This window comes from Oncorhynchus keta, chromosome 36, assembly GCF_023373465.1.
Source record: "Oncorhynchus keta strain PuntledgeMale-10-30-2019 chromosome 36, Oket_V2, whole genome shotgun sequence".
Classification (NCBI taxonomy): Eukaryota; Metazoa; Chordata; class Actinopteri; order Salmoniformes; family Salmonidae; genus Oncorhynchus; species Oncorhynchus keta.
The window spans coordinates 22,257,792-22,283,733 of record NC_068456.1 but is presented as its reverse complement, the minus strand read 5'-3'; the positions used below and the strand labels follow the sequence as shown (position 1 = coordinate 22,283,733).

General features: G+C 42.2%; 2 protein-coding genes across 7 annotated transcripts in view; one reads left to right on the top strand and one right to left on the bottom strand.

Moving 5' to 3' along the window:
* gfra1a (gdnf family receptor alpha 1a) overlaps positions 1 to 17,889 on the bottom strand; it is a 108,887-nt gene extending 90,998 nt beyond the window's left edge. Inside the window, exons 1-2 of one of the 6 annotated variants that reach the window (XM_052498663.1) lie at positions 17,585 to 17,889; positions 17,342 to 17,484 (exon numbers count right to left, since the gene is read on the bottom strand). In XM_052498663.1, coding sequence (XP_052354623.1) covers positions 17,342 to 17,477 — 136 coding nt within the window. In that variant the 5' untranslated portion in view covers positions 17,478 to 17,484; positions 17,585 to 17,889. Of the gene's footprint in view, positions 1 to 134; positions 1,089 to 10,159; positions 15,794 to 17,341; positions 17,488 to 17,584 lie in introns of those variants that run through there. The other 5 variants (XM_052498662.1, XM_035754514.2, XM_052498661.1 and 2 more) reach the window with 5 other exon arrangements.
* ccdc172 (coiled-coil domain containing 172) lies at positions 5,131 to 9,843 on the top strand. The gene is made up of 8 exons (XM_035754517.2): positions 5,131 to 5,319; positions 5,500 to 5,585; positions 6,788 to 6,917; positions 7,044 to 7,209; positions 7,397 to 7,498; positions 7,690 to 7,792; positions 9,577 to 9,664; positions 9,747 to 9,843. Exons 2-8 carry the CDS (start codon positions 5,578 to 5,580, stop codon positions 9,789 to 9,791), a joined length of 642 nt encoding a protein of 213 aa, XP_035610410.2. The 5' UTR covers positions 5,131 to 5,319; positions 5,500 to 5,577; the 3' UTR covers positions 9,792 to 9,843.
* Positions 17,890 to 25,942: the final 8,053 nt, after the last annotated feature.

Below are 25,942 nucleotides of genomic sequence, written 5' to 3'. Positions count from 1 at the left end.
TAGGTTTCCTATGTACTCATCTCAGCTGCCCTCTGATTTCTTATTATTGTCCATTTAAAAATGCACATACTAGGCATGTATAGCATATATTAGTCATATTCATAAGTAATAGGCCTTGAGAAACTAAAACTTACCTAAAAGAGGCAGCACGACATAAAGTGTGATGAAAATCATTGCGTTTGTATCCGTGTGATGCCTTGTTACAATGGAATTTATAGAACATATAGAAAACAACTTTGTGATTTTATTCCCAAGGCATTTCCACTCTATTCAAATCCATTGAAAATATCGGGTGGATGAGGTCCGACATAGGCTACAGAACACATCCAGCTGACTTCATGCGTAAAACATTCCGACCCAAAAGTAATCCAATGTTTTGCGACAGACAACCGATACCATCAACCACAGAATGATTCCGTTTAAAAACTAAATAAAAGACTTGGATGAGAGATCACAAGGAGACAAAACGAACCGGTGAGTGCTCTCGGAACTCCAGCTCGTAGGATGTCCGCGTGTGTCTTAGCGCGCGAGGATGCTGTAGCCCACTGCTCAATAGTGCAGTAACCCCAATCCGGCAGCAGCGGCAAGGCAGTGGAACTTCTGCGTTTCAACGTGTATTTCGGTGATGACAAGTAGATCAATTCAAACTTTCAGACACATTTTATTTCTGGAATACAGTGTCGATGTGAGGCTAAATGCATACGCAATATATTATTTGTGAAAATATGGTATGACACTATTTGCAAACGTTTTGATTATTTATTCTGTATTAAATTGTATCAAAATATTGTCTTGATTCATTCCCTAGGACAAGGCTACACCATTATAATTTACAATATTCTATTATTCATGGGGTTACAGAGAGTTCACAACATGTAGAGGTTAAACAACGTGTTATGTGACTATCCCCAATACCTTAGTCAAAACCAAAGCCGCTATGGCCGTTCAAAACAGCACACTCAAATTTTAGTGAGAGACAACCCCATGCGCACAGATAATATGCTGTAGCCTACAAGTACACTATCGATTGAAAATCTTTGTTGACGTGCGACGCTATCCCACCAATTCGACCGAAACCTGTCACTGTTCCTTTTTCACATTGAAAAATCTATTCAGATCGTCGCGTATTAATGCTGACTTAGTGTTTTCTATGCTCAGGATGCGCTTTCGCCACCCATTTGGAGCGTGTAATGAAAAAGGAGACGGAGCCTAAATTGTCTATCTGATGTGTGCTGCTGATTGTAGTGCAAACCATACAGTAACAGAGCTGAGAGTGTAGAGCCAGCAGTGCGCTCCTTCTATCCACTCTTGACATCGGCTATAAAACGTGAACATGGGTGAATATCGCCATCTGTTGGTTTAAAAAAGCTTCAACATGCATCTGATTATAGGCAAAATAATGCAATCACTATAGCCTAGACGTGGCGAATGTAATGTAATGTAATGTAATGTAACTATCTGAATTAATTGGAGGCTATACAAATCACAAAAATTTAGTGGTTTATGATAATGAACATTTTAACATATTTCATTAGGCCTATTACGTTCATTTGACATAATTTTCTATATTAGGCCTACAATTTTAACGTTGACCATATAATAACACAGATACACATCCTATTAAGTGAGATGTAATACATGCCCTATTGATTCGTTTTCAGTCCTTCACTAGGCTAAATACAGAAGGAATTTAAAGTAATTTTAAAGGAATTTTCTATGGTTAGACCCAATCGACTGTTGACCGAAACAATAAACAATGAATGAATGTTCCCCTCCACTCCACCATATCAACTGGACTAAATCCTTTAATACACAAATGGGATGCTGAGAGAGCAGGGCTATTTACATTTTTACAGATAGTGTGAAAGAGAAGACTATGGTGGTGTTCCCCTGCTCAGACGTTGCTGACGCATGTCAGATCTTACAACACCTGGATAGGTATTTTACATGATACCACATATTATAGCAATCTAGTGCCCAGCTGCACAGTCAATGACGTGGCATGCAACCATTGGTTGATGCATGCAAAATCTAAGCAGGGGAACGCAAGCTTTGCGTCAGACACGGAAAAGGAAGCGAGACATCTTACCCACTAATTATTTATGGTACAATTGAAGTCAATGAACTAAGCAGACCAGACCCAGATGCTATCACATTGGTGTCTATGGGCTACCCCGTTAAGCAAACCGAAACGGATCATTTTTCCAACAATAAACGGCCTGAGTGAACGATCATGATTTATCCACTATCTTTCGAATATATAGGCCTACAAAGCAATGGAGGCTGATGAGGGGAGGATGGCTCATAATAATGTCTGAAATGGAGCAAATGGAATGGTATCAAACCATGTGTTTCATGTATTTGATACCATTGTATTAATTCCACTCCAGCCATTACCACGAGCCCATCCTCCCCAATTAATGTGCCAACAAAAGGGATCCCCAAAAAACTGGAAAGGATGTAGAATAAACTGTCTTTGCAAAAACTTTTACTGTGAACTACAGCTTTTAACCATAAAGCTGCACTTAATAAGGCCTCTCAACAAGCATGTCGTTTAACATTATGCCTGCCAGACAGGCAGGCGTCTATCAGAAGTTAATGGGCGCATTCCTCTGCCCAGGCGTTGTTGACACCTGCCAGATTTGACCATTTCTGGATAGATATTTTACATATCAGCTAACCACATCATATGTTATAGCAGTCTGTCAGTCGATGACACAGTCAATGACGTTGCACGCAACCATTGGTTCATGCATTCAACGTTTGAGCAGGGGAACACGCCCCAACTGAAATTCTGAAAAAGACAACATACCTGTTGACAGCCCTCCTGGATTGGGTCATACCAACTCACTACTCTAGAGAGGTAACATTAGGCACATCAACCTCTCAGCCTAAATCTGTGAAATAACATTAATAAATGAATCACCATAGAACAAAGTGGCCTTATAAACTCAAATAACACAAAGACTATATATTTATGAAATCTCAAAATAACAAATAGGGAGAAACTAAACCCATGAGGCAAAATTGGCTCCTCGAAACGGGGCATGAATTGGCACCAATCAGGTGCGTCGTCTACTCCTAGGAACAGGAAATGCATGTCGGCCGGACTGCAAACAATGAAGCACATGAATGAGCTGGCGCGTAACATTTCTGAATGAAGTAAGCCTAATAAAAGATGTTTAAGGACTGCATAATGCATAACTATTAACCGACCATGTAATCTGCTGAATAAAATTCCACAAACCAAATGCTTGTCCGAGAGTAGGCTTAGATGATGATTTAACAAACACAGAAGAAGCAAGCTAAGTGTGCATAGGCCTACCTTCTTGTAAACTCAGCAAAAAAAGAAACGTCCTCTCACTGTCAACTGCGTTTATTTTCAGCAAACGTAACATGTGTAAACATTTGTATGAACATAACAAGATTCAATAACTGAGACATAAACTGAACAAGTTCCACAGACATGTGACTAACAGAAATGGAACAATGTGTCCCTGAACAAAGGGGGGGGTCAAAATCAAAAGTAACAGTCAGTATCTGGTGTGGCCACCAGCTGCATTAAGTACTGCATTGCATCTCCTCCTCATGGACTGCACCAGATTGGCCAGTTCTTGCTGTGAAATGTTACCCCACTCTTCCACCAAGGCACCTGCAAGTTCCCGGACATTTCTGGGGGGAATGGCCCTAGCCCTCACCCTCCGATCCAACAGGTCCCAGACGTGCTCAATGGGATTGAGATCCGAGCTCTTCGCTGGCCATGGCAGAACACTGACATTCCTGTCTTGCAGGAAATCACGTACAGAACGAGCAGTATGGCTGGTGGCATTGTCATTCTGGAGGGTCATGTCAGGATGAGCCTGCAGGAAGGGTACCACATGAGGGAGGAGGATGTCTTCCCTGTAAAAAACAGTGTTGAGATTGCCTGCAATGACAACAAGCTCAGTCCGATGATGCTGTGACACACCGCCCCAGACCATAGTAAAAAAATAAAAAAAACGTAAATATTCCAAATAAACTTGGTTTAAAAGTACATTACTGTAAAGTTTACAGTAGATTACTGTTAAACCAAATTTTTCTTTGGAACATAGTGTACATTTTTACAGTGACTCACTGTCACTAAGTCACGGTAAAGACAACAGGATTTTTAATACATATTTTTCTGGTCTTTTTGACAGTTTAGGGTAATTATACTGGACAATAGCAACATAAATTCAGTGAATGTATAAGGGGAACACAAATAGGCATAGTCCTAAATTGCAAAACCGCATAGGCTCGGCCCAAAAGTAAATGAAGTTTACAATCAATTGGCTTTTTCAAAGGGAGCTTTCAAATTATAGTTTTGTTAAAATAAAATAAAATATGTATTCTCCTTGACCAAATTACAAGCATGTTGAGAAGGAAAAATATAGTGTTAGTTAATTGTCTGGAAAATCTATATAATTTGGTAACTTGGCTATTTTAATTTCAAAGGGAAGGTTGCCAACCTCATGAAGGTGAGCAACATCAATCTGGGATTTATGAAAAGCCCAATCAATATTTACTATTAATTTAGCAAATGAATGTCAGAATGATATACTCCTGGTCATATAAGGAGGCAGGCATTCACACTTTAATGTTCTTCATGGCACTGGCTCAAACCATTCTTTCTAGCAGTGCTCAGGAGAAAATTGGGTAAAGTAAAGAATTAGCCTCTATAGGCCTATGTGACAAATCTTGAAGGAGCAAATGACACTGAATTAAAGCTATTGATTGCCAACTGTGCTTACAAACGTCAAACAATACTGTGGATGGCAGAACTAATAGTTCATTGAAGCAGAACTGTGATGAATGAACGCGATCTTGAGAGAATGGCTGCACTGGTACATTTCTCAGTATGTTTAGGCCTATATAATGTATTCATTGTGGTAGGCTACAATGAAAAGCCCCCTAGGCTACCCCCAGGTTCAACATATTTCTGTGGGTTTAAGAAACACAGCCGCTTGGGTGAGGACCATTTGAAATGTTACACGATATTAGTAGGTTTTCTGGTAAAAGTAAACTGACCTCTCATGCCTACAAATAGGCTCGCGCACCCTAGAATAGGACTACATGCGCGCTATAGAACACGTGCACATTTGTTGGCGGGAATTCAACTGGAATCTCAACACACTTGTATGTTTTACTGCTGTTCTGGTGTCATATTTAATAAACAATTAAAAAGTTAATACAGCTAGATAGCATATTTATCCGATAAAGATATGAGTTTGGATACTCTGTTTCAACAAATTCTACTAACTGAACAGCAAATATCGGAGAAAACGCGACAATCTCAAGAGGGTGAGCTGCCAACCATAATTTCCTTTCTAATATCAAGCTAGCTGTTATTGACACAATGCTAGCTAAATTATACTACTTTTAGTTTTCAATTGACTTTTTCAGGAATTGGGGGAAAGAATGTGACTGGTTGTGTTTGTCATGAAGGTCACTGTTGTGTTTCCTTATTCAATGTTCTGTCAGTCAAGGCTGCTATTGCAAGATGTGAAGACAGGGTCAAGTCATTGACAGCAAAATCAGAATGTCTCTCCAAGGAACTTGATGAACAGGTGAATCTGCTGTTATCATTACCTATGTGTAAGAGAGAGAGAACCTCAAAGCATGGTCTGACAGAATATTGTTGAAGTGACAGAGATAAGGACAGACACTTCATTGAACAGTGAATGTAGGCGACAGTTGTACAGTGAATGTACAGTCAAATAGCTACATTAATTAGTCCTGAGAGAGTGTGTTGGCAGATTAAGTGCAGTATATTGATACATATTGAGACACATTAAAGAGGTGATTAATTGTATGATTAAAACCCTTCATCTATTAGAGGCCTCATCAGAGACTGTGGATCAATTGCAAGTGGCACTACAAAATCAATTCCTAGTTTCCGCATGATTACATTAGCATTATAGCAAGCAACGTTTTAACATGCTTGAAATGAATTATGTGTGGAAGATAGATTCATTAACTTTTCATAATATTGTTGAGCACTTCCTGTACATGTCAAAAAGGAACATAACAAGATTGCCAATTACAGGGGTCAAATCAAAAGAGTCATTCATTGAGATAGGCTGCTGCTGAATATCACATATACATTCAGCCAATATGTTCCATCTATTTTACTGATATTTAAGATTATGCTAAATTGAGCCGCTGTAGGTTAATAGCATACATATACATGTTTGATAAAGTGTTTTCAGCACACTAAGTGTTTTAAGCACACTATCTTTATGAAACAGCTCAAACTTTGTGTTCGTTGTTCCATAGTCTATGACACTTGGCTTGCTCAATCATAAATTTGTCTTCAGCCAGCCAGTTTACTTTCAAGCTCTCTTTAACTGTTCCCTTCATTATATTTAGGACACAAAGGTTACTGTTTTATTTTTTTTACTTTAACACTCATAGTAACCAATTGTCCTGAATGCCATGCATTTTAGACGGTAATTTTCAATACTTTCCACGAGCACAATTAACCTTCACAATTGCTTATATCATTTGAAGTCAGGTAGTATGTAATTACCTTAATGGTACCATTTGCCTTTGTTTGGTCTGAATGGCTTATAAAAAAAATACATATAAATATTGTGAGAGGAATGTTGAGGCTAGGCAATACAGTGTGCCTATAGTATAGCTACTAGAATGAGAACATATTTTCCCTTGATTTCAATATATTAACTGTTCAATCAAGTATCAAACTTCATGGAATGGGACAGGCTAACAAAAATATCATTTTTGTTTTGTTTTATGGAACTGCTAAAAGTGTGTCCTTCCAGGCTCAGCATCTATCAGAGACAAAGCTGCAGTATGACCTAATGAAAAAGCATCAAGTACAAGTTGAAAAGCAGGCAGGGGAGCTTCTGAGACAGCAGAGGGATCTCAGGAAACACTTGGTGAGTGATTCTTGTCAAGGGCATTCAAGCACACTCAAACGTTAAACAAATACCACATTGTTATTCAATAGATCTAGGCTACATTAATCTATTTACCTTTTTTTTGCTGTGCTCATATGTTTGAAGGAGAAAATAAAGAAGTCGTTGAAGGAGGAACAGGAGAATTTCATGAAAGAAATCATGACTTTCAACAGCGACTTTAGCCTTTTGAATAACAGGGAGACTGTGTTTGAGAGCCAAACCCAATCTGAGATACGTAACTTGGGGGAGGAGGTTAGCTCTTTAAACAAAGGTAGAGAAGACACTGTTTATATTAACATGTGAAGTAGGGACATTTTATATTCATTGGGTATTGCTAGTTTATTAATGGATAATATATTTACATTATATAACCTGATGCTACACTAACCATGCCCTGTTATGACCAACCCTGAGGCTTTATGGTGAACCCTTGTACTGTTTTTTCCATCCTGTCTTAGAGATGGATTCCATGGGCCGGACGAATACTCAGATGAAGTCTATGCAAGAAGAAAAGAGAGGTCTCCATTTGGAGCTACAAGGACTGGAACATATTATGAAAGGTAGATTTGATCCAGCTATGTTGTCAGGCAAACGTTTGAATGCTCGCCACCAGATAAAACAAACAATCCTAAAGACAGCGTACAGTAAAACGTGCAAACTGAACTGAATCCATCCCCTAGTGTCATTTTCTTTAGAGAAAAACAGACTGGTATGTGGAGGTAATGTTTACATTAAGAGTTGTTCATTTCAGACATGGAGAACCAGCTGAGTGAGGCTAAATCAATGACCGAGTCCTTAAGTGCAGAGAGTCTGATGGTCACCCAGAAGCCCCTCACAGACAGCACTTGCTTAAGGTAATCAACTGCGCTGTCACGCCCTGACCTTAGAGAGCCTTTTTATGTCTCTATTTGGGTTGGTCAGGGTGTGATTTGGGTGGGCGTTCTATATTCATTATTTCTATGTTTTAGGTTTCTATGTTTTGGCCGGGTATGGTTCTCAATCAGGGACAGCTGTCTATCATTGTCTCTGATTGGGAATCATACTTAGGCAGCGTTTTTCCCTTTTGTTATTGTTGGAAGTTGTCTTTGTTAGTGGCACTGTAGCCCTCGTAAGCTTCACGGTCGTGTTGTTGTTTCTTGTTTTTGTTGGCGACGTTATAAATAAATAAATATACGCTCACCCTAGCCCCGCAGTTGCATCCAGCCAGGACGTGTTGTGCCAGCTCTGCTCTTCAGACCTCCAGTGTGTCTCCACGGCCCAGTATATCCTGTGCCAGCTCCACGAACCAGGCCTCCTGAGTGTCTCTCCAGTCCAGTGATGATCCATGGCACGAAGCCTCCAGTGATGATCCATGGCACGCAGCCTCCAGTGATGATCCATGGCACGAAGCCTCCAGTGATGATCCATGGCACGAAGCCTCCAGTGATGATCCATGGAACGAAGCATCCAGTGATGATCCAGGGCACGAAGCCCCCAGTGATGAGTCATGGCACGGAGCCTCCAGCGACGGTCTCCAGTCCGGAGCCTCCAGCGACGGTCCCCAGTCCGGGGCCCGCAACGAAGGTTCCCAGTCCAGGGCCCGCAACGAGGGTTCCCAGTCCGGGGCCTGCGGAGAGCCTCACTGACTAGTTCAATTTCGTGGATAGCGTTTGTGTGAGGAGAGTGGTCCGTTATGGCTAGATCAAGGCTTATCCTGGGGTGTGTATAGAGTCAGAAGTTAGAGCAAAAATGTGCTCGGAAGCATATACAATAAATACGTGAGGACTGAGTTTTACAGACATAACAAGGATCCTATCGTCAATTCTGACAGAACAGCAAGACTCTGGGTATTTGGTGTGTGGGTCACAAATCATTGCACATTTATTGTCTTCCTGTCTCATCCTGCTAATGATCCTGCTTGAAATGTGCTGAAAGGACCTGCACCCATCTTGCCATTCTTGTACTCTTCAGATCAGGATGATTAAATAAAGCAACATTACCCCAATCTCTTGAATTAAGGCTTTGATCTGCTGCCTGTATTATCTGGTCAAAAAAGAACATCCTACAATTCTCATGTTATGAACTTAATGAAAAGGATGGATCGATACAGAATCTGGCCCAGGGAGAAAGTGTTTGCCTCCTCCTGCTCTTAAATCATACGCGGGGGAAGCATGTTCTGTCCCTCTGTTCCACAAATCTCCTTCATTACTGACGGCCTGATTAGTCCACAGGATGTGCTGAGGGTGGGGCTTTTGGGGAAGCTGAGGCCCACTCACTGTTATGATAATTCCTCTTGAGTGTGTTCATTAATCACGCTTTTTACTCAGCTATTGATTGTTTGAAATTGAATGCATGTCAATTTAATTAGTGCTGTCTTTTTAAAAGTGTAAGTGTGCAAACCATACAATTTTAATGTCATAGACTTAGCCAGTGGTAACTTGTGGAATAGACGCTGGCTGGAATGCGGTTTTAACCAATCAGAATTCAAGATTAGAACCACCCATTGTATAATATCTCTAGATCCAATTTGCTGGTAGGGTAAACTTTTGGTTGTACTATTTGCTCCAACTCATGTTAGATAATTGTTTTATGTTACATTTGACATGTGTGTAATGAGAGACTAGCTTTTCAGACACTTAACATTTCAAATGTGTCATAGACTTAAAAAGGAGCTGGAGATGCACAAAGAAGGAGAGCTGGAGCTGCTGAGAGAAGCCCTTAGCTCTGAAATCCTGTTCCTGCAATCGGTAATCACTCTGAGCTATTCAAATCTATTAGCCTCAAATTAAGTCAATAGCTCTTATTGTAACATGACATTTTTTATTGCAGAAACTGTCTCAGAAGACTCCCCAATACTCAAGGAAATTCACATAGTGTCCAAATTCCAGAGGTATGTTAGAGGTTAGGAGAGAGATTGATTATACCAGCAGTCTTAAAAACATTGTCTATTTTACGAAGTACCTAATTTGTGTTACTTTACTGTCAGCTCATTGTGTAACGGTTTTCTAGGTGTGGTGAAGGAGAGTCGGACCAAAACGCAGCGTGTAGATTGCGATCCATGTTTAATCAAACAAACGTAAACACGAAATAACAAACACTACAAAACAATAAACGTAACGAAAACCGAAACAACCTATACTTGTCAACTAATACAGCGACAGGAACAAAGACACTAAGGACAATCACCCACAACAAACTCAAAGAATATGGCTGCCTAAATATGGTTCCCAATCAGAGACAACGATAAACACCTGCCTCTGATTGAGAACCACTCCAGACAGCCATAGACTTTGCTAGATAACCCACTAAGCTACAATCCCAATACCACCACCAAAACCCCAAGACAAACACACCACAATACAAAAACCCCATGCCACACCCTGGCCTGACCCAATACATGAAGATAAATACAAAATACTTCGACCAGGGCGTGACAGAACCCCCCCCCCTAAGGTGCGGACTCCCGAACGCACCTCAAAACAATAGGGAGGGTCCGGGTGGGCGTCTGTCCATGGTGGCGGCTCCGGCGCGGGACGTGGACCCCACTCAGTCAATGTCTTAGTCCCCTCTCCTCGCGTCCCTGGATAGTCCACCCTCGCCGCCGACCATGGCCTAGTAGTCCTCACCCAGAAACCCACTGGACTGAAGAGCAGATCGGGACTGAGGCAGCTCGGGACTGAGGGAAAGCTCGGGAGTGAGAGAAAGCTCGGGAGTGAGAGAAAGCTCGGGAGTGAGAGAAAGCTCGGGAGTGAGAGAAAGCTCGGGAGTGAGAGGAAGCTCAGGAGTGAGAGGAAGCTCAGGCGTGAGAGGAAGCTCAGGCGTGAGAGGAAGCTCAGGCAGGTAGATAGATCTACCAGATCCTGGCTGGCTGGTGGTTTCAGCAGATCCTGGCTGACTGGCAGATCCTGGCTGACTGGCAGATCCTGGCCGACTGGCAGTTCTGGCAGATCCCGGCTGACTGGCGGATCTGGAAGAGTCTGGTTGACTGGCGGATCCTGGCAGACTGAAAGATCTGGCTGCTCCATGCTGACTGGCGGCTCTGACTGCTCCACGCTGACTGGCGGCTCTGGCTGCTCCCTGTAGGCTGACAGCTCTGGCGGCTTCTTACAGACTAGCAGCTCTGGCGGCTCCGTGCAGACTGGCAGCTTCTTGCAGACTGGCAGCTCCTTGCAGACTGGCAGCTCCTTGCAGACTGGCAGCTCCTTGCAGACTGGCAGCTCCTTGCAGATTGACAGCTCCTTGCAGACTGACAGCTCTGGCTGCTTCATGCAGACTGACAGCTCTGGCTGCTTCATGCAGACTGACAGCTCTGGCTGCTTCATGCAGACTGTCAGCTCTGGCTGCTCCATGCAGACTGACAGCTCTGACTGCTCCATGCAGGCTGGCAGCTCTGGCTGCTCCATGCAGGCTTTCAGCACCTTGCAGACTGACAGCTCTGGCTGCTCCATGCAGGCTGACAGCTCTGGCTGCTCCATGTAGACTGGCAGCTCTGGCTGCTCCATGTAGACTGGCAGCTCTGGCTGCTCCATGCAGACTGGCAGCTCTGGCTGCTCCATGCAGACTGACAGCTCTGGCTGCTCCATGCAGACTGGCAGCTCTGGCTGCGCTGAACAGGCAGGAGACTCCAGCAGCGCTGTAGAGGAGGAAAGCTCTGGCAGCGCTGAACAGGCGGGAGACTCCAGCAGCGCTGTAGAGGAGGAAGGCTCTGGCTGCGCTGAACAGGCGGGAGACTCCGGCAGCGCAGGAGAGGAGAAAGGCTCCGACAGCGCTGGAGAGGCGAGGCGCACTTTAGGCTTGATGCATGGTGCTGGTACTGGTGGTACTGGACCGAGGACACGCACAGGAAGCCTGGTGCGGGGAGCTGCTACCGGAGGGCTGGTGTGTGGAGGTGGCACAGGATGGGCTAGACCGTGAAGGCGTACTGGAGATCTTGAGAGCAGTGCTGGCACAGGACGTGCAAGGCTAGGGATGTGCACAAGAGGCCTGATGCGTGAGGCTGGCACCAACTTCACCAGCCGACTAACACGCCCCTCAGGACGAGTATGGAGCGCTGACCCAGGTGCCATCAAATCCCAGACACGTTCCGTCGGGCGAATTCCATGCAAAAAGCACCAACACAGCAACTCCCTCATTTCTCTCTCCTCCAATTTCCCCATTAACTCCTTCACAGACTCTGCTTCGCTCACCTCCAACACCGGCTCTGGTTATGGTCTCCTCCTTGGCTCCTCACGATAATCAGGGAGAGTTGGCTCAGGTCTGACTCCTGACTCTGCCACGCTCTCCCTGAGCCCCCCCCCCCACAATACATTTTTGGGGCTGACTCTCAGGCTTCCCTCCGAGTCGCCGTGCTGCCTCCTCATACCGGCGCCTCTCCGCTCTCGCCGTCCCCAGTTCTTCCTTGGGGCGGCGATATTCTCCAGGCTGAGCCCAGGGTCCTTTACCGTCCAGTTCGTCCTCCTCTTTGGGCTGCTCCTGTTGCCTCTTCTCCTGCTGCACCTTTGGGCGGCTACACTCCCCTGGTTTAGCCCAGGGTCCTCTCCCGTCGAGGATTTCCTCCCATGTCCAGAAATCCTTTTTGCGCATCTCCTCTTTGGGCTGCTCCTGCCTGTTGACACGCTACTTGGTCCGTTTAGGGTGGGTGATTCTGTAACGGTTTTCTAGGTGTGGTGAAGGAGAGTCGGACCAAAACGCAGCGTGTAGATTGCGATCCATGTTTAATCAAACAAACGTAAACACAAAATAACACAAACACTACAAAACAATAAACGTAACGAAAACTGAAACAGCCTATACTTGTCAACTAATACAGCGACAGGAAGAAAGACACTAAGGACAATCACCCACAACAAACTCAAAGAATATGGCTGCCTAAATATGGTTCCCAATCAGAGACAACGATAAACAACTGCCTCTGATTGAGAACCACTCCAGACAGCCATAGACTTTGCTAGGTAACCCACTAAGCTACAATCCCAATACTACCACCAAAACCCCAAGACAAACACACCACAATACAAAAACCCCATGCCACACCCTGGCCTGACCCAATACATGAAGATAAATACAAAATACTTCGACCAGGGCGTGACACATTGAAGGTCTTGGCTTTACCCACCGAACATATTGTTTCCAAAACATGATAAGATTTTAGCCATAGAACCAGGGTGTTGAGACGGGATGATATGGTTATAGTGATCAAGAGAACAAGAGCAAATCCCATGCATTTGTTTAAAACATATATTACAGTTTTTTACAATCGCTTACACACTATAAGTGGTACGTGAGGCATACTCAGTGAAACCATTACCTCATGTACCTAATCTTCAGACCAAGTCTGCAAAACTGCAAGCATATTATCTGTTTTACACTCAGTTTGCAATTGTAAAACTAAACACAGTTTTCTACATTGGACACATCATTCAAAACTAACAGGTCTTGTGTTTCGTTTGGAAAACACTGCCATTCAAAATACCACACTCATTTACTGATTACCTACACCCAGTGCTCACATGTGAAAACACATAGCTAATTTCTTCACTTAGAAATCAGAGCTTGAGCACTATAAATAGGCTTCAGGTTGGCTTTCTTGGTTTGGACAACAATGTAGGCCAATTTTGGAGAACGAGTTAGAGGAAGAGGAGTGAGAGTAAGAGGGGGACGAGGACAACGACAAGGAGGAGGAGGAAAAGGAAAAGCCTTTTGTTTACCTTCTACTGTATTTGTTTTGTCTGTTACTGTTCATCCTGAAATCTTGATGAAAATACAATGTTTTGAGAAAGAAATACATTTTATTTTTCCCCCCTTGCATTTCTGTTTATAGTGTAAATATATACTGAATATGCATACATACTGTATATATTTGTGCACACATACGTGTGAGTGCTATGACAAACTGCCGTGGACTCCACTGCACACGGAACATGCAAAAGACACAAGATTGTAGTGTATAGTTTTATATTTGTCACATCCGTGTATAGTTGGCGTGTACAAGAGCTAATCATTTGCTGGTTTGTGTGTAGAGTTTTATTGGAAAAACACAATTTTGAGAAGAGTTAAAATAATTTTGAATTAAGTATTTGGTTTTGCAAGAGATGTGTGACGTTTTGCATGTTGTGTGTGTGTTTTGGGGTTTTGTGTGTAGAGTCTAGAGAAAAGGAGCCATAGTTTCAGAAATCATGTGTCAGCAATTGTCAAAAACTAATTATTTACCCCTGAAAACTGCCCTCTAGTGGAAATTATCGAAGTTGCAGTATCACATTGTACAGCAAAATCTGACTGAACCAGGTTGACAATAAAATATGTATATATGTACTATGAAAAGAATAGGAAAGAAATAACATAGCAGTTAGAATCAGAGAACAGAAATAATCAAAACATATCCAGAACTCCACTGTAAAGTGGACTTTTCTGGTTGTTTTTCCATGAGAATACAAATGACTCAGATGATGTGTGGTGAACATGTTTTTGATGTGATGCTGGTCAATGGTCTTTGTTTCCAGGTACAGAAGCAGTGTTCAACCTCAAAACCGCCAGTGTCAGTGATATTTCTTGAAATGTCATTTTGAATGTATAGAAAATATAGTATGACTTACTTTTACACCACCTACACAATTCCAATGTGATCCCTGGCTATACATTTATAATAATAATAATATAATAATATATGCCATTTAGCAGACGCTTTTATCCAAAGCGACTTACAGTCATGTGTGCATACATTCTACGTATGGGTGGTCCCGGGGATCGAACCCACTACCCTGGCGTTACAAGCGCCATGCTCTACCAACTGAGCTACAGGACATTTCATTGAATGTCATTAATGTCCATAGAGAGAGAAGACTATTAAAACTGTAAATGTTTGCAGATTGCTTGTTGTATTCTTTGCTGCCCTCTAGGGGCCATTTTACACCACACATGGTGGCCATCCAGGATGTTCTTGTTCATGTAGTACTCTAGTACCAGCACAATGACTCATTAAAATAATTGACGATTATGGGATCCGGCATGTATCTTCTCCAGATCATTTTCATGTTATCCCTGAATTTAATTGACCGTCAGTTGATTGACTTATGATGTAATAGTTAATGAGTTCAAATCCCGTTTGAGTCTTTGTTCTGTTGACTTCAGAGCATGACCCGGATTATTTCAAATCAGTCCATTTGACTAAGTGGTTTGCAGCCTCTGTACTGGCAGTATTCTGCTAACATAATCCTCACATCACCTGGGATTTGAAAATGCTTATTTAATATCCTTTGAGATTGCAGTAGTCTGACCATTTAACAACTGCATTTTTTATTTGAATTTGAAGCACATCAGATAAGAAATAAAGTAGAAGTGAATATGTATACAACGAATCCACCCGCTCTGACACTTAAACCGGAGGTGCTGGTTGTTAGAGAAATATTGACACACAAAGTAATGTTGCTACAGAAACATGTATTAGAAAAACAAGTCAGAAAAATAAAGTGGTGAGAAAAATAAGTGCATTTGACATCAAGCAATTCATCTCCTCATTTCATTAACATTTCTTCCATACTTCAGTTCTGCTGAGCACAATGATATCAAGCTTCTTCGTTATTCTCCTCATTAATGTTGAGTGTTAGCAGCTAGTGATAGTGCAAAGATTATTGTAGCAGTGGAAAATTAATCTTATCTCTGGCAAATTGAACGACTAACTCTGAAGCTTTCCCCTCTGGTCTCACTCTTCTCTGTTATGGTTATCCACAGACGAGACAGGTGTATTCTGGCTCTCCGTCAATGCCTTTTTGCTCTTCAGCTCATTGATGAACTGCTTAATGAGCTTAGCCTCAAAATCATTGCAACTCTTGGTCGTCAGGCATTCCTGGTCCGTTGGAAAGTAAGGATTCTTAAGGATTCTGCATAGACAAAGGGACACACATTCTTAGGAGTTTTCAAAAGCATTGACTTTGAAACATCATCCTTATTTCAATATGACTTCAAGGTCCAATGCAGCCATTTTTATCTCAATATCAAATAATTTCTGGGTGACAGTTAAGTACCTTACTTTGATTGTTTTCAAACAAAATAGCTTCTTAGCAAAGGGCAATTTCTCAAGCAAGAATTTTGCTAGGATTGTCTGGGAGTGGTCTGAGTTGGGAGGGGAAAACTGAAAATTAGCTGTTATTGGCAGAGTGGTTTGGAATCTTCGTATTGGGCTATTAACTCATTTACTGCATGGTGATGTCACCAGACACGCCAAAAGTATTTTCAAAAAGCTCTTACAATAAAATATCATATATATTTTCTATAATAATATTCCAACCCCATAGTGTGGAAATGTATATAAAACACAGGCAAATCACGTTTTTGACTGCCCTGTGCCTTTTAAGACCTTACAACAGAATTAGAGGATGTTTTAGTGTTAAATATTCCACCTTTACAAGCTGTGCACCATCGCCTTTCTGTGGAGTTAAAGAGAACCTTTACAAAAGATTTACAGAGGGGACTTGCTGTTGCAAAAGGCCAGCTTGTTCCCGCCAATGTAATGGGTTGTCCATTTGTGTCTGGTGTCTGTACTGCACTTCTCATACAGATGACTTCTCCTGAAGAACACAACATCATAGCCCTGTGTAATGAATTATAATGAAATATGGCAAATAATGATTTAAGAACCAAACATTTATATTTTAATTTCTTATTCCTTAAAGTTTTTTCTGTAGAAACTATTTTTTTGTCGAAACTGTTTGTGTTTTATGTAAAGGCATAGCCTATTGTAGCATACTGAATATTTGTGCCAGAGATTTTAGCTCATAGGGATGTGATGTAACAGTAAAAACTACCTCATTGCTCATGGGTTTACATTAACGCTTCCTCCTTTAGTCTGGGCTACTGCAGCTGGACACTGCTTGTGCTCAACCTCCTTGCAAACTATATGACGAAAACATATACAGTAACACAATAACTACTTACGCAATACCTTTATAAAGACACAAAGTAAAGCCAATGTAATTATGGGTTGCGGAAAAGGAGGCCATTCGCTCTGCCATAGCTTATTCGTAGCCAATAAAGTCTTTATCAGCAGCATAATTATTAATGCACACAGATCTGTGTTTTGCTCGGGACTCTTAACTGTTTTTTTCTGTAGAATGTCTGTCAGTGCTCGCAGCGAGTTCAGCACAACAGCGGTCTAGTTATTTCTCCACTGGCTAGTAACGTTTTCAGCACATTGTGCTTTTTAGATATAGTGGAAAGATATGTCATGTGGAGAGAGAGATGTCAGATGGAAAGAGATATCATTCATCTGTTTGAAATCCAAGTATCAAAACATGTCATCGTCAAGCTAGATTTACCTAGAGCAATTGATCAACATTGGTAAAAGTGGACCATGGTGCCCAAGTTTCCTTGATTGTATATATTTAATAGAATTTTACATACAATTCAATGAATGATGAAGGTTTCCATACCTGAAGCTGAGTAGAGAGCTGTTTGGATGAGGAGCAGCTGTTGCTCCCAACATCTTCCTCCTGAGAAACAGTGTATGAGAAGGCAGCTGGCAGACCATTCGGTATTACACAACCGTGTCAAGCAAGTCTCTGCCATAGTTGTTCTGCTGATGGGAGAATGAATACCATGATGTAACAGGTTAATACTCGGCATGTAAAACTCGGCAATTCAGTTTCTACTCCCATCATGGCTTGCCTTCTTACCTGTCAGTGAGCAAAAGCAAAGTAGGACTCGTCTTGTTGTAGTTTTTGCCATGTTGTCAATGTTGTGTTTCTTTCCTCAGCCTGAGTTGTAACCGCTGTTGGTGTAGTAAATGACTGACTGGACTTTGGGGAGGGTTCAGAGTTGATGTAGCAGCTGACCAATTTCCCAGTCATGGGCCAGGCCGTTGCCTTGTTCTGAAATTTTTTAACAACCAGTAAGGTATTTTATTTGAGTCAGAATGTATTCATTTTTGTTAATACTGGAACAATGTCTCACAGAGATGACATTATGTTGGTTTGGGATTTTGTTTTTGGCAGATATTGACTGAACATGAGTTATATTCACTTTACACTGTACGTTAGAGTCAATTCCTTAACTGAGCTCATGGGGGCACTGTTACTGCATGTATTTTAAAACATTGTCAACCAATCACTTTACATTTGTCAATGCTGGAAGTTGCCATTAAAATGTTTAAACGTATGATAATGCTTCATTCTTTTTAGAAGAGACCACTTGTACATTTGACTTGAAAATACTATAATTTATGTGTTACAATATATCAAGTAAACATGATTAAACTGTTTCACTGTAATTACCAATAAGAACAAGCAATGTAGATCTTTGCTTAATTACAGGTTAATTATGCTGCTAATACTGTTCCTCAGGGATTAGTGAATTGTTGTTAGGGTATATTCATGTTGTTTGCAATATCAGGTGGACTTTTTTCATATTTACTTGGAATTGAAGGAGTTGCAGTTCACATTGTTCACATTGCTCAATACAAACACTAACATTATTTAGTGGTTTATTGGTGTAATACTGACAGTGGGTGGATTATAATGCGTAGCATAAAGTACTCGTAACATGTATTGAGTGCTTGTGGCTTGTCCCATGAACATGTTGACCCCAATGAAAAGGTAGTTGACGAAGAGACAGCATAATAAGGTGTACAAAGGTGTACATGACAAAGGTGTACATACACATCTCTGAAAAACAAGACACAGTGATTATATGCAGAACTTGGGACAACAATGTTGCAGGTTCACCCTCTTGACAATTAGTTATTTTGTTTCAGTTGAGTAAATGTTGCCTTGCTTTTTCCAGCAAGGATGCATAGACCTCGGCATGTTACTGTAAGATATCAAAGACCCATTTGTGTCTCTGCCTGCACATGGCCAAAGGGATCGGTTGAGTCCAAAAGCATGACTGGCTAAATAATTCATTATGGGTGGCATTCATTATGTATGGAGATGATCAGAGAAACATGAATTATTTAGAGTTTTGGAAAATAAATTGAGCTCATTAAGACAGAAAAGGGGTTTTCTTTGATTTGAGAAAAAAATGAAATTATTCAAATGCAACATACAAGCTGTCGTCTTTGTCACACAAACTATCATCTTTTGACAGTTTACTATTTGACAATATATTTACTGCATTTACTGGCAATGCAATGCATTAATCTTTGTTTCATTGCATACTTTTGTTGTCTTGTAAATTGCAATCAGTATAGTGTGTACCACATTTATGATAACAAATGCAAAAATAAACTGTAAATCACTGCAGACAGTGACTGTAGCACACATATAATTATAATTCAAATTATATGGTTGGCCCATGCTATGAAAAGAGGCAGGCTGGATAGACAAAAAAAAGGGTTATTGTCATAAAAATCTGATCATCCATCGCACAAACTGCTATGCCACTATGACCGGTGTCAGTGCTGTGATGAATGGTTGGCGATAACAGGGTTGAACCTTTTCCAAATACCAATGACATTCTACCTGGATTCTACTCCTCCTTCATATTTATTGTATTAAATTACCGAAGTGTGAGAAAATGCAGCTCAGTTGTCAAATCATTCGTAATGATGAATTCCTGTTTCCGAGACTGAGCTAATTGACATTCAAGCTGCTGACACCTATGGTTGAGATTATGTGTTGCGGCAAGTGGTAACACATTATTCAATAATAATGAATATTCCTTTTAATCGTTCTTCCGTTTTATTTTAAGATTGATTTCTTCCACACAGTCAAAAGTCACAGTGCACTTTTTCATCCCCCAAAAATACAGTACATAAATATCTATAGTCTATCATGTCTACAAAATGGATTACTCTTTAATAAAAGCCTCTCTGTTCATGACTGGAATTAAGGAGGGGAAAATTGCCTGACCATGCCTTTGAGGCAGTTTTCTCAGAGCTTTTTAAAGGCAACTTGTAAGTAGGCTGTACTCATCTGTTTTTCTGTTTTGTTTCCACAAATTGACACATCACAGAATCCACTTAAGGTGAAGGGGAAATAACACATTGAAAAAGAAGAGACTTGTCTTCAGCTTTTTTCTCAGCAAACACTCAGCACATACAGTTAGTCACCAGTATGCAGAAGATTAGTAATCACTTCAGAAACATGCACTTTACAAACGTACAAGCACTCCAAATCCTACATAATTACAGTCCTGGAAGCAAAGAAAGAAAGACAAGATAAAAGGAAATATCTCAATTTTTCAGTGTGAACACTGGCAGGCACTGGTAGGCACAGCTATCCATCGAGACCAGACTGACAGAGGCCTTCTGCCATAGCTGTTCACATTGAACCCGCATCCATTGTCTTCATGTCAAGTACTTACTGTAGAGAGTTGGCATATGTCATTGCCAATGGCAGAAATGTTAGAGGAGTTCATTGTTTTCCACAATCATATAGCTACTACTACTGCTGCCATAATTCAAGGTTTGTACAGACATTTCATTGCACAGTATGTCTTCATGTTTGTTTGTGCATGATATAATGTTAGTGACGTCAACTGTGGCAGAACCTTGTCTCGTTCATGGAATATGTGTCCAGATCAGTAGTTTGTGGATTGATCCAAAGTGTTGTCTATCCTTGTTTACCTGGTGTTGGGGATTGCCAAGCATCTACTGGCTCATGATAATGGGTCTTCTATCATCTCAGTGCAATAAGAGCGTTTCATTGGCTAATATCCATGAGAATGTTTATGCTAATGGGGGACTAAAAGGCTTTTCAGAATGATGTGGGAAAGTATCTTATATAGCTGACACCGTACCCTCCCTGCAGTGTGGCTGGAGGGTAGCACTAGTCCTAAAGTTGGCTTTAGAAATATTTATTTTAGCTGAATGGGGAAACCTACAAAGTTAATGCCAATGTTAGCTTTGCAGTTAAAGTTTATGTTGAATGATTAATGACCCTGGAGAAGGCATAGTGATGCCGAAACGTTGGTGATTTACCCAATAAATGACAGCTATCAGACCTCAGGACTCCACCCACATGAGTTGCTGGCTCTAGGTGGTGGGGATGGCCGAGACGAGGCAACGAAGAGTCGTCTCCAGGTCCTAATTGGCACGATTTGACTGGCCGTTGGATTGGGGATGAAACCCGTAGGACAGACTGGCCGACGACCAAATGAATGTGCAGAAAGCCTTCCAGAACCGGGACATGAACTGAGGACCACAGTCGGAAACCATGTCCACCGGAAGTCCATGGATCTGGAAGACGTGCTGCACCATGGCTGAAGGTAGCTTGGGGAGGGGAATGAAATGTGCAGCTTGGAAAACCTGTCCACCACCGTGGGGATAGTGGTGTTGCCATCAGATGGTGAGAGACCAGTGACGAAGCCCAGGGATATATTTGTGACCAGGGACAGTGAGGGACAGGAAGAGGTTGAAGGAGTCCAGCCGGAGCTTGCTGAGGAGAATTGTTCTGAGCACAGACAATGTAGGCGGTGACGAATACGGAGATGTCCGGAACCATGGTGGGCCACCAAAAGTGTCCAGGGTCTGAGCCCATTCCAGGACCGGAGAGCCGGCAGGGTCGGGGACAAACATCCGGTTAGCCGGGCCACCCCTGTCTGGGAACGCTGCGCCTCACGAACATGGTTCTCTATTCCTCAGACGAGGGTAGCCACCAGGCACAAGGTAGGAAGAATGATTTTGGGGTCAGAGGGTGTAGAAGCGTCAATAGCAGCGTGAAAGCGCGTCCGGCTTAACATTCTTAGACCCCGGGTGGTAGGAGATGGTGAAGTTGAACTGGGTGAACAACAGGGCCCATCGAGCTTGCCTGGAGTTTGGAGGTGCCGAGATATTCCAGGTTCTTGAGATCCGTCTACACTATGAATGGATGTTCTGCCCCCGCTAACCACTGTCTCCACTCCTCCAAGGTCATCTTCACCGCAAGTATTTCTCAATTCCCCACATCATCATTCCTCTCCGTGGGGTTAAGGCGATGGGAGAAGAAGGCGCAGGGATGCAGCTTAAGGTCCAGGTCAGAACGCTGGGACAGGATGGCCCCCACTCCGGCATCCGAAATGTATACCTCCACCACAATCTGACGGGACGGATCCGGATGGATCAATATGGGAGCTGTGGGGAAACGGTGCTTAAGGACCAGGTACGCCCGGTCAGCAGTTGGGGACCACATGAACGGGACCTTGGGAGAGGTGAGTGCTGACAGGGGGAAGCCAGGATGCTGTTAACCCCCGGATAAGATGGCAATAGAAATTGGCGAATCCTAAGAAACGTTGCAGCTGCAGTCTGGACATGGGTTGGGGCCAATCCACCACCGCTCTCTCCTTTCCCGGATCCACCTGCGCATTTCCAGCAGTGATGATGTATTCAAGGAAGGAGATGGTGGAGCGATGGATCTCGCATTTTTCAGCTTTGACAAACAGCTGGTTCTCCAGGAGACGTGTTATTGACGTGTTCTTGAGTCAATCGGGAAAATACGAGCATGTCGTTGAGGTAGATGAACATGACCGGATCAACATATCTCGGAGAAGCAGGAGCATTGGTCAAACCAAATGGCATCACCAGGTATTCAGTGTGTCCGCTAGCAGTGTTGAAATCTGTCTTCCACTCGTCACCTTCCCTTAGCCATACCAGGTGGTAGGCATCCCGCAGGTCTAACTTAGAGAAGATAGTGACACCCTGGAGCGGCTCGAAATCCGAGGCAATGAGTGGTAGCGGGTAGCGGTTCTTAACCGTGATGTCATTGAGGTCCCGGTAGTCGATGCATGGGTGCAGAGCTTTGTCCTTCTTCTCCACAAAGAAAAACCCTGGGTTTCTTGGACGATTGTTGTTCCCACAATGCAGTAGCCCAGGCAAGAGCCGGCCCAGACATTAGCAATATGCCTCTCGGGCTTCCAGCCGTGCTGCCGTGCTGCCTCTTCATACCGCCGCCTTTCCGCTTTGGCTGCCTCCAGCTCTGCCTTGAGTCGGCGATATTCCCCCGGCTTCGTCCAGGGTCCTTCTCCATCCAGTATCTCCTCCCAAGTCCAATAGTCCTGATTGCGCTGCTCCTCCTGCTGCTGCCCGTTACCACGCTGCTTGGTCCTTTGGTGGTGGGTGATTCTGTAACAAATGTCTTCGGGTGAAAGAGAGGAGGACCAAGATGCAGCGTGATGATAATCCATATTTAATGGGAATACTTAAACACCAACAAAAACAACAAACCGACAAAAGGAACGAAGACGAAACAGTCCCATAACGTGAACACTAAACACTGGAACACTGGAACAGGAACAATCACCCACAAAATACCCACATAATATGGCTGCCTAAATATGGTTCCCAATCAGAGACAACGATAGACAGCCGCCTCTAATTGAGAACCAATCGAGGCAACCATAGACGTACAAAAACACCTAGATAGGATAACACGTCCATTAACATACATAACCCCTAGACAAGACAAAAACACATACATCACCGATGTCACACTCTGACCTAACCGAAAAAAAAGAATAATAAGGTCAGGGTGTGACAATATAGCTTGAAGTTTATTCGCCATTAGTCAGCACCTCTACATAAAAAAAAAAATTCAGGGTGTGCGCCAGCTCATGTTTTTTTATACAAATAATTCATTTGTAACTCAAATCACTGTACAATACAGTGTATATGCATTTAGTGTGTTTCAGTTGGCTGATAATGTGAGATAAAACGCGTATACTTAATTTGATTCATTACCAACATGTTTCACATGTTAGCATTGAGTCTTGTGCAGCAGGGTGGTCAAGTGCATAGCCTGTAATGATGAAACAAATCCCTATAAATCCCCCAGCACTGTTTTACCTCCAAGGATGTGTTTGAGTTATTGGTTTAATTCCTATCTTTATACTACTATACATGAACTCATTTGAATAAACCACAACGCCTCATTAAAATTCCAGGAAAGAGATAGAGAATCTTGTTAAGGTCTCTTCCTTATTAGATTCCAACTCTGCTTTATGAGAGAAGATGAAGGAGCTTGAGTGATACAGTGTGATAAGAAGAAGAGCATTAAATAGACACTGGAGTGTATCGTCTTTCAAAGATACATATTTGTTTTTCTATCTTTTACTTAGGGTTTGGTCATGACAAGCACCATGCTATTTCTTACTGTGTTAATGTATATTTATATGAAGAAAAAACCCATCACATCCAAGATTGCATTTTATTTATTTAGAAATTAGGTCAATTCATGTTTACATCTTACATTGGTATTAAACATGTATGATTGCACAATAAATAAGTAAGCTCTGCACTACATACCCATAATACATTTGGACAAAATAAACACCTATCAGGATTAATAATCCCCTGTGGAGCTGACCTCATAGGATTCCGTATTCTTATTGTAACGATTGTCATTGGTGGAAGAAGGTGCAGCGTGGTACATGTTCATATTTCCTTTAATAAACTGAACACTAAATACTAAAGAACAAGAGAATAAATGAAAACCTAAACAGTGCAAACACTGAAACGGAAAACAACTACCCACAACCACAACCCATAGGGGGAAAACAGGCTGCCTAAGTATGGTTCTCAATCAGAGACAATGATTGACAGCTGCCTCTGATTGGGAACCATACCAGGCCAAACACCTAGAAATTTAACACCCAGAACAAAACATAGAATGCCCACCCTAACTCACGCCCTGACCAAACTAAAATAGAGACATAAAAAAGGAACGAAGGTCAGGACGTGACACTTATGCTAATTTCCTCATCTCACATAAATTAATACTATAGTATAATATGGTATAAATACTATACACTCTTAGAAAAAAGGGTTCCGAAAGGGAACTTCAGCTGTCCATAGCAGAACCCTTTTTGGTTCCAGGTAGAACCCGTTTTGGTTCTAGGTAGAACCTTTTTCGGTTACACGTAGAACCCCTCTCTCTATGAAAAGAGTTCTACTTGGAACCCAAAAATTTTAGACCTGGAACCAAAATGGTTCTACATGGAACCAAAAAGGGTTATTCAAAGGGTTCTCCTATGGAAATAGCCGAAGAACAGTTTTAGGTTCTAAATAGCACCTTTTTTTTCTAAAAGTCTAGCGTTCACTTTAGTGTTTTTGCAGACTTTACCGTAGAAAAACAAGACAAAACAAATGGAAAATGAAAAGTGGATCGACGATGGCTAGAAGACCGGTGACGCCGACCTCCGAACGCCGCCCGAACAAGGAGAGGAACTGACTTTGGTGGAAGTCGTGACATTAATGTAGTTTTCAAAACACCAGTCTCAACGTCAACAGTGAAGAGGCGACTTCTAGCAGAGTTGCAAAGAAAAAGACATATCTCAGATTGGCCAATATAAAGAAAAGATGAAGATGGGCAAAAGAACACAGACACTGTACAGAGGAACTCTGCCTAGAAGGCCAGCCTCCAGGAGTCGCCACTTCACTGTTGACGTTGAGGCTGGTGTTTTGCGGGTACTATTTAATGAAGCTGCCAGTTGAGGACTTGTGAGGCGTCTGTTGTGAGGCGTAGACACGAATATACTTGTCCTCTTGCTCAATTGTGCACCGGGGAGTCCCATTCTTCTTTCTATTCTGGTTAGAGCCAGTTTGCGCTGTTCTGTGTAGGGAGTAGTACACAATTTCTCTCATGGAATCGCCTTCATTTCTCAGAACAAGAACAGACTGACGAGTTTCAGAAGAAAGTTATTTGTTTCTGACCATTTTGAGCCTGTAATCGAACCCACAAATGCTGATGCTCCAGATACTCAACTAGTCTAAAGAAGGCCAGTTTTACTGCGTCTTTAATAAAGACAACAGTTTTCAGCTGTGGTAACATAATTGCAAAAGGGTTAACTTCTTATGGTATAGGGGAAGGTTGCGTCCCACTTGGGCAAAAAACAGGGAAAATACACTGCAGAATTTTTTTTAAAATGACATAAAAATCTAACTTTAATTAAATCACACATGTAAGATACTCAATTAAAGCTACACTTGTTGTGAATCCAGCCAACGTGTCAGATTTTCAAAAGGCTTTTCGGTGAAAGCATAGAAGCTATTATCTGATGATAGCCCAATAGTTAACAAAGAGGGTAGCATATTTCAACACTGCAGGCGCTACACAAAGCGCATA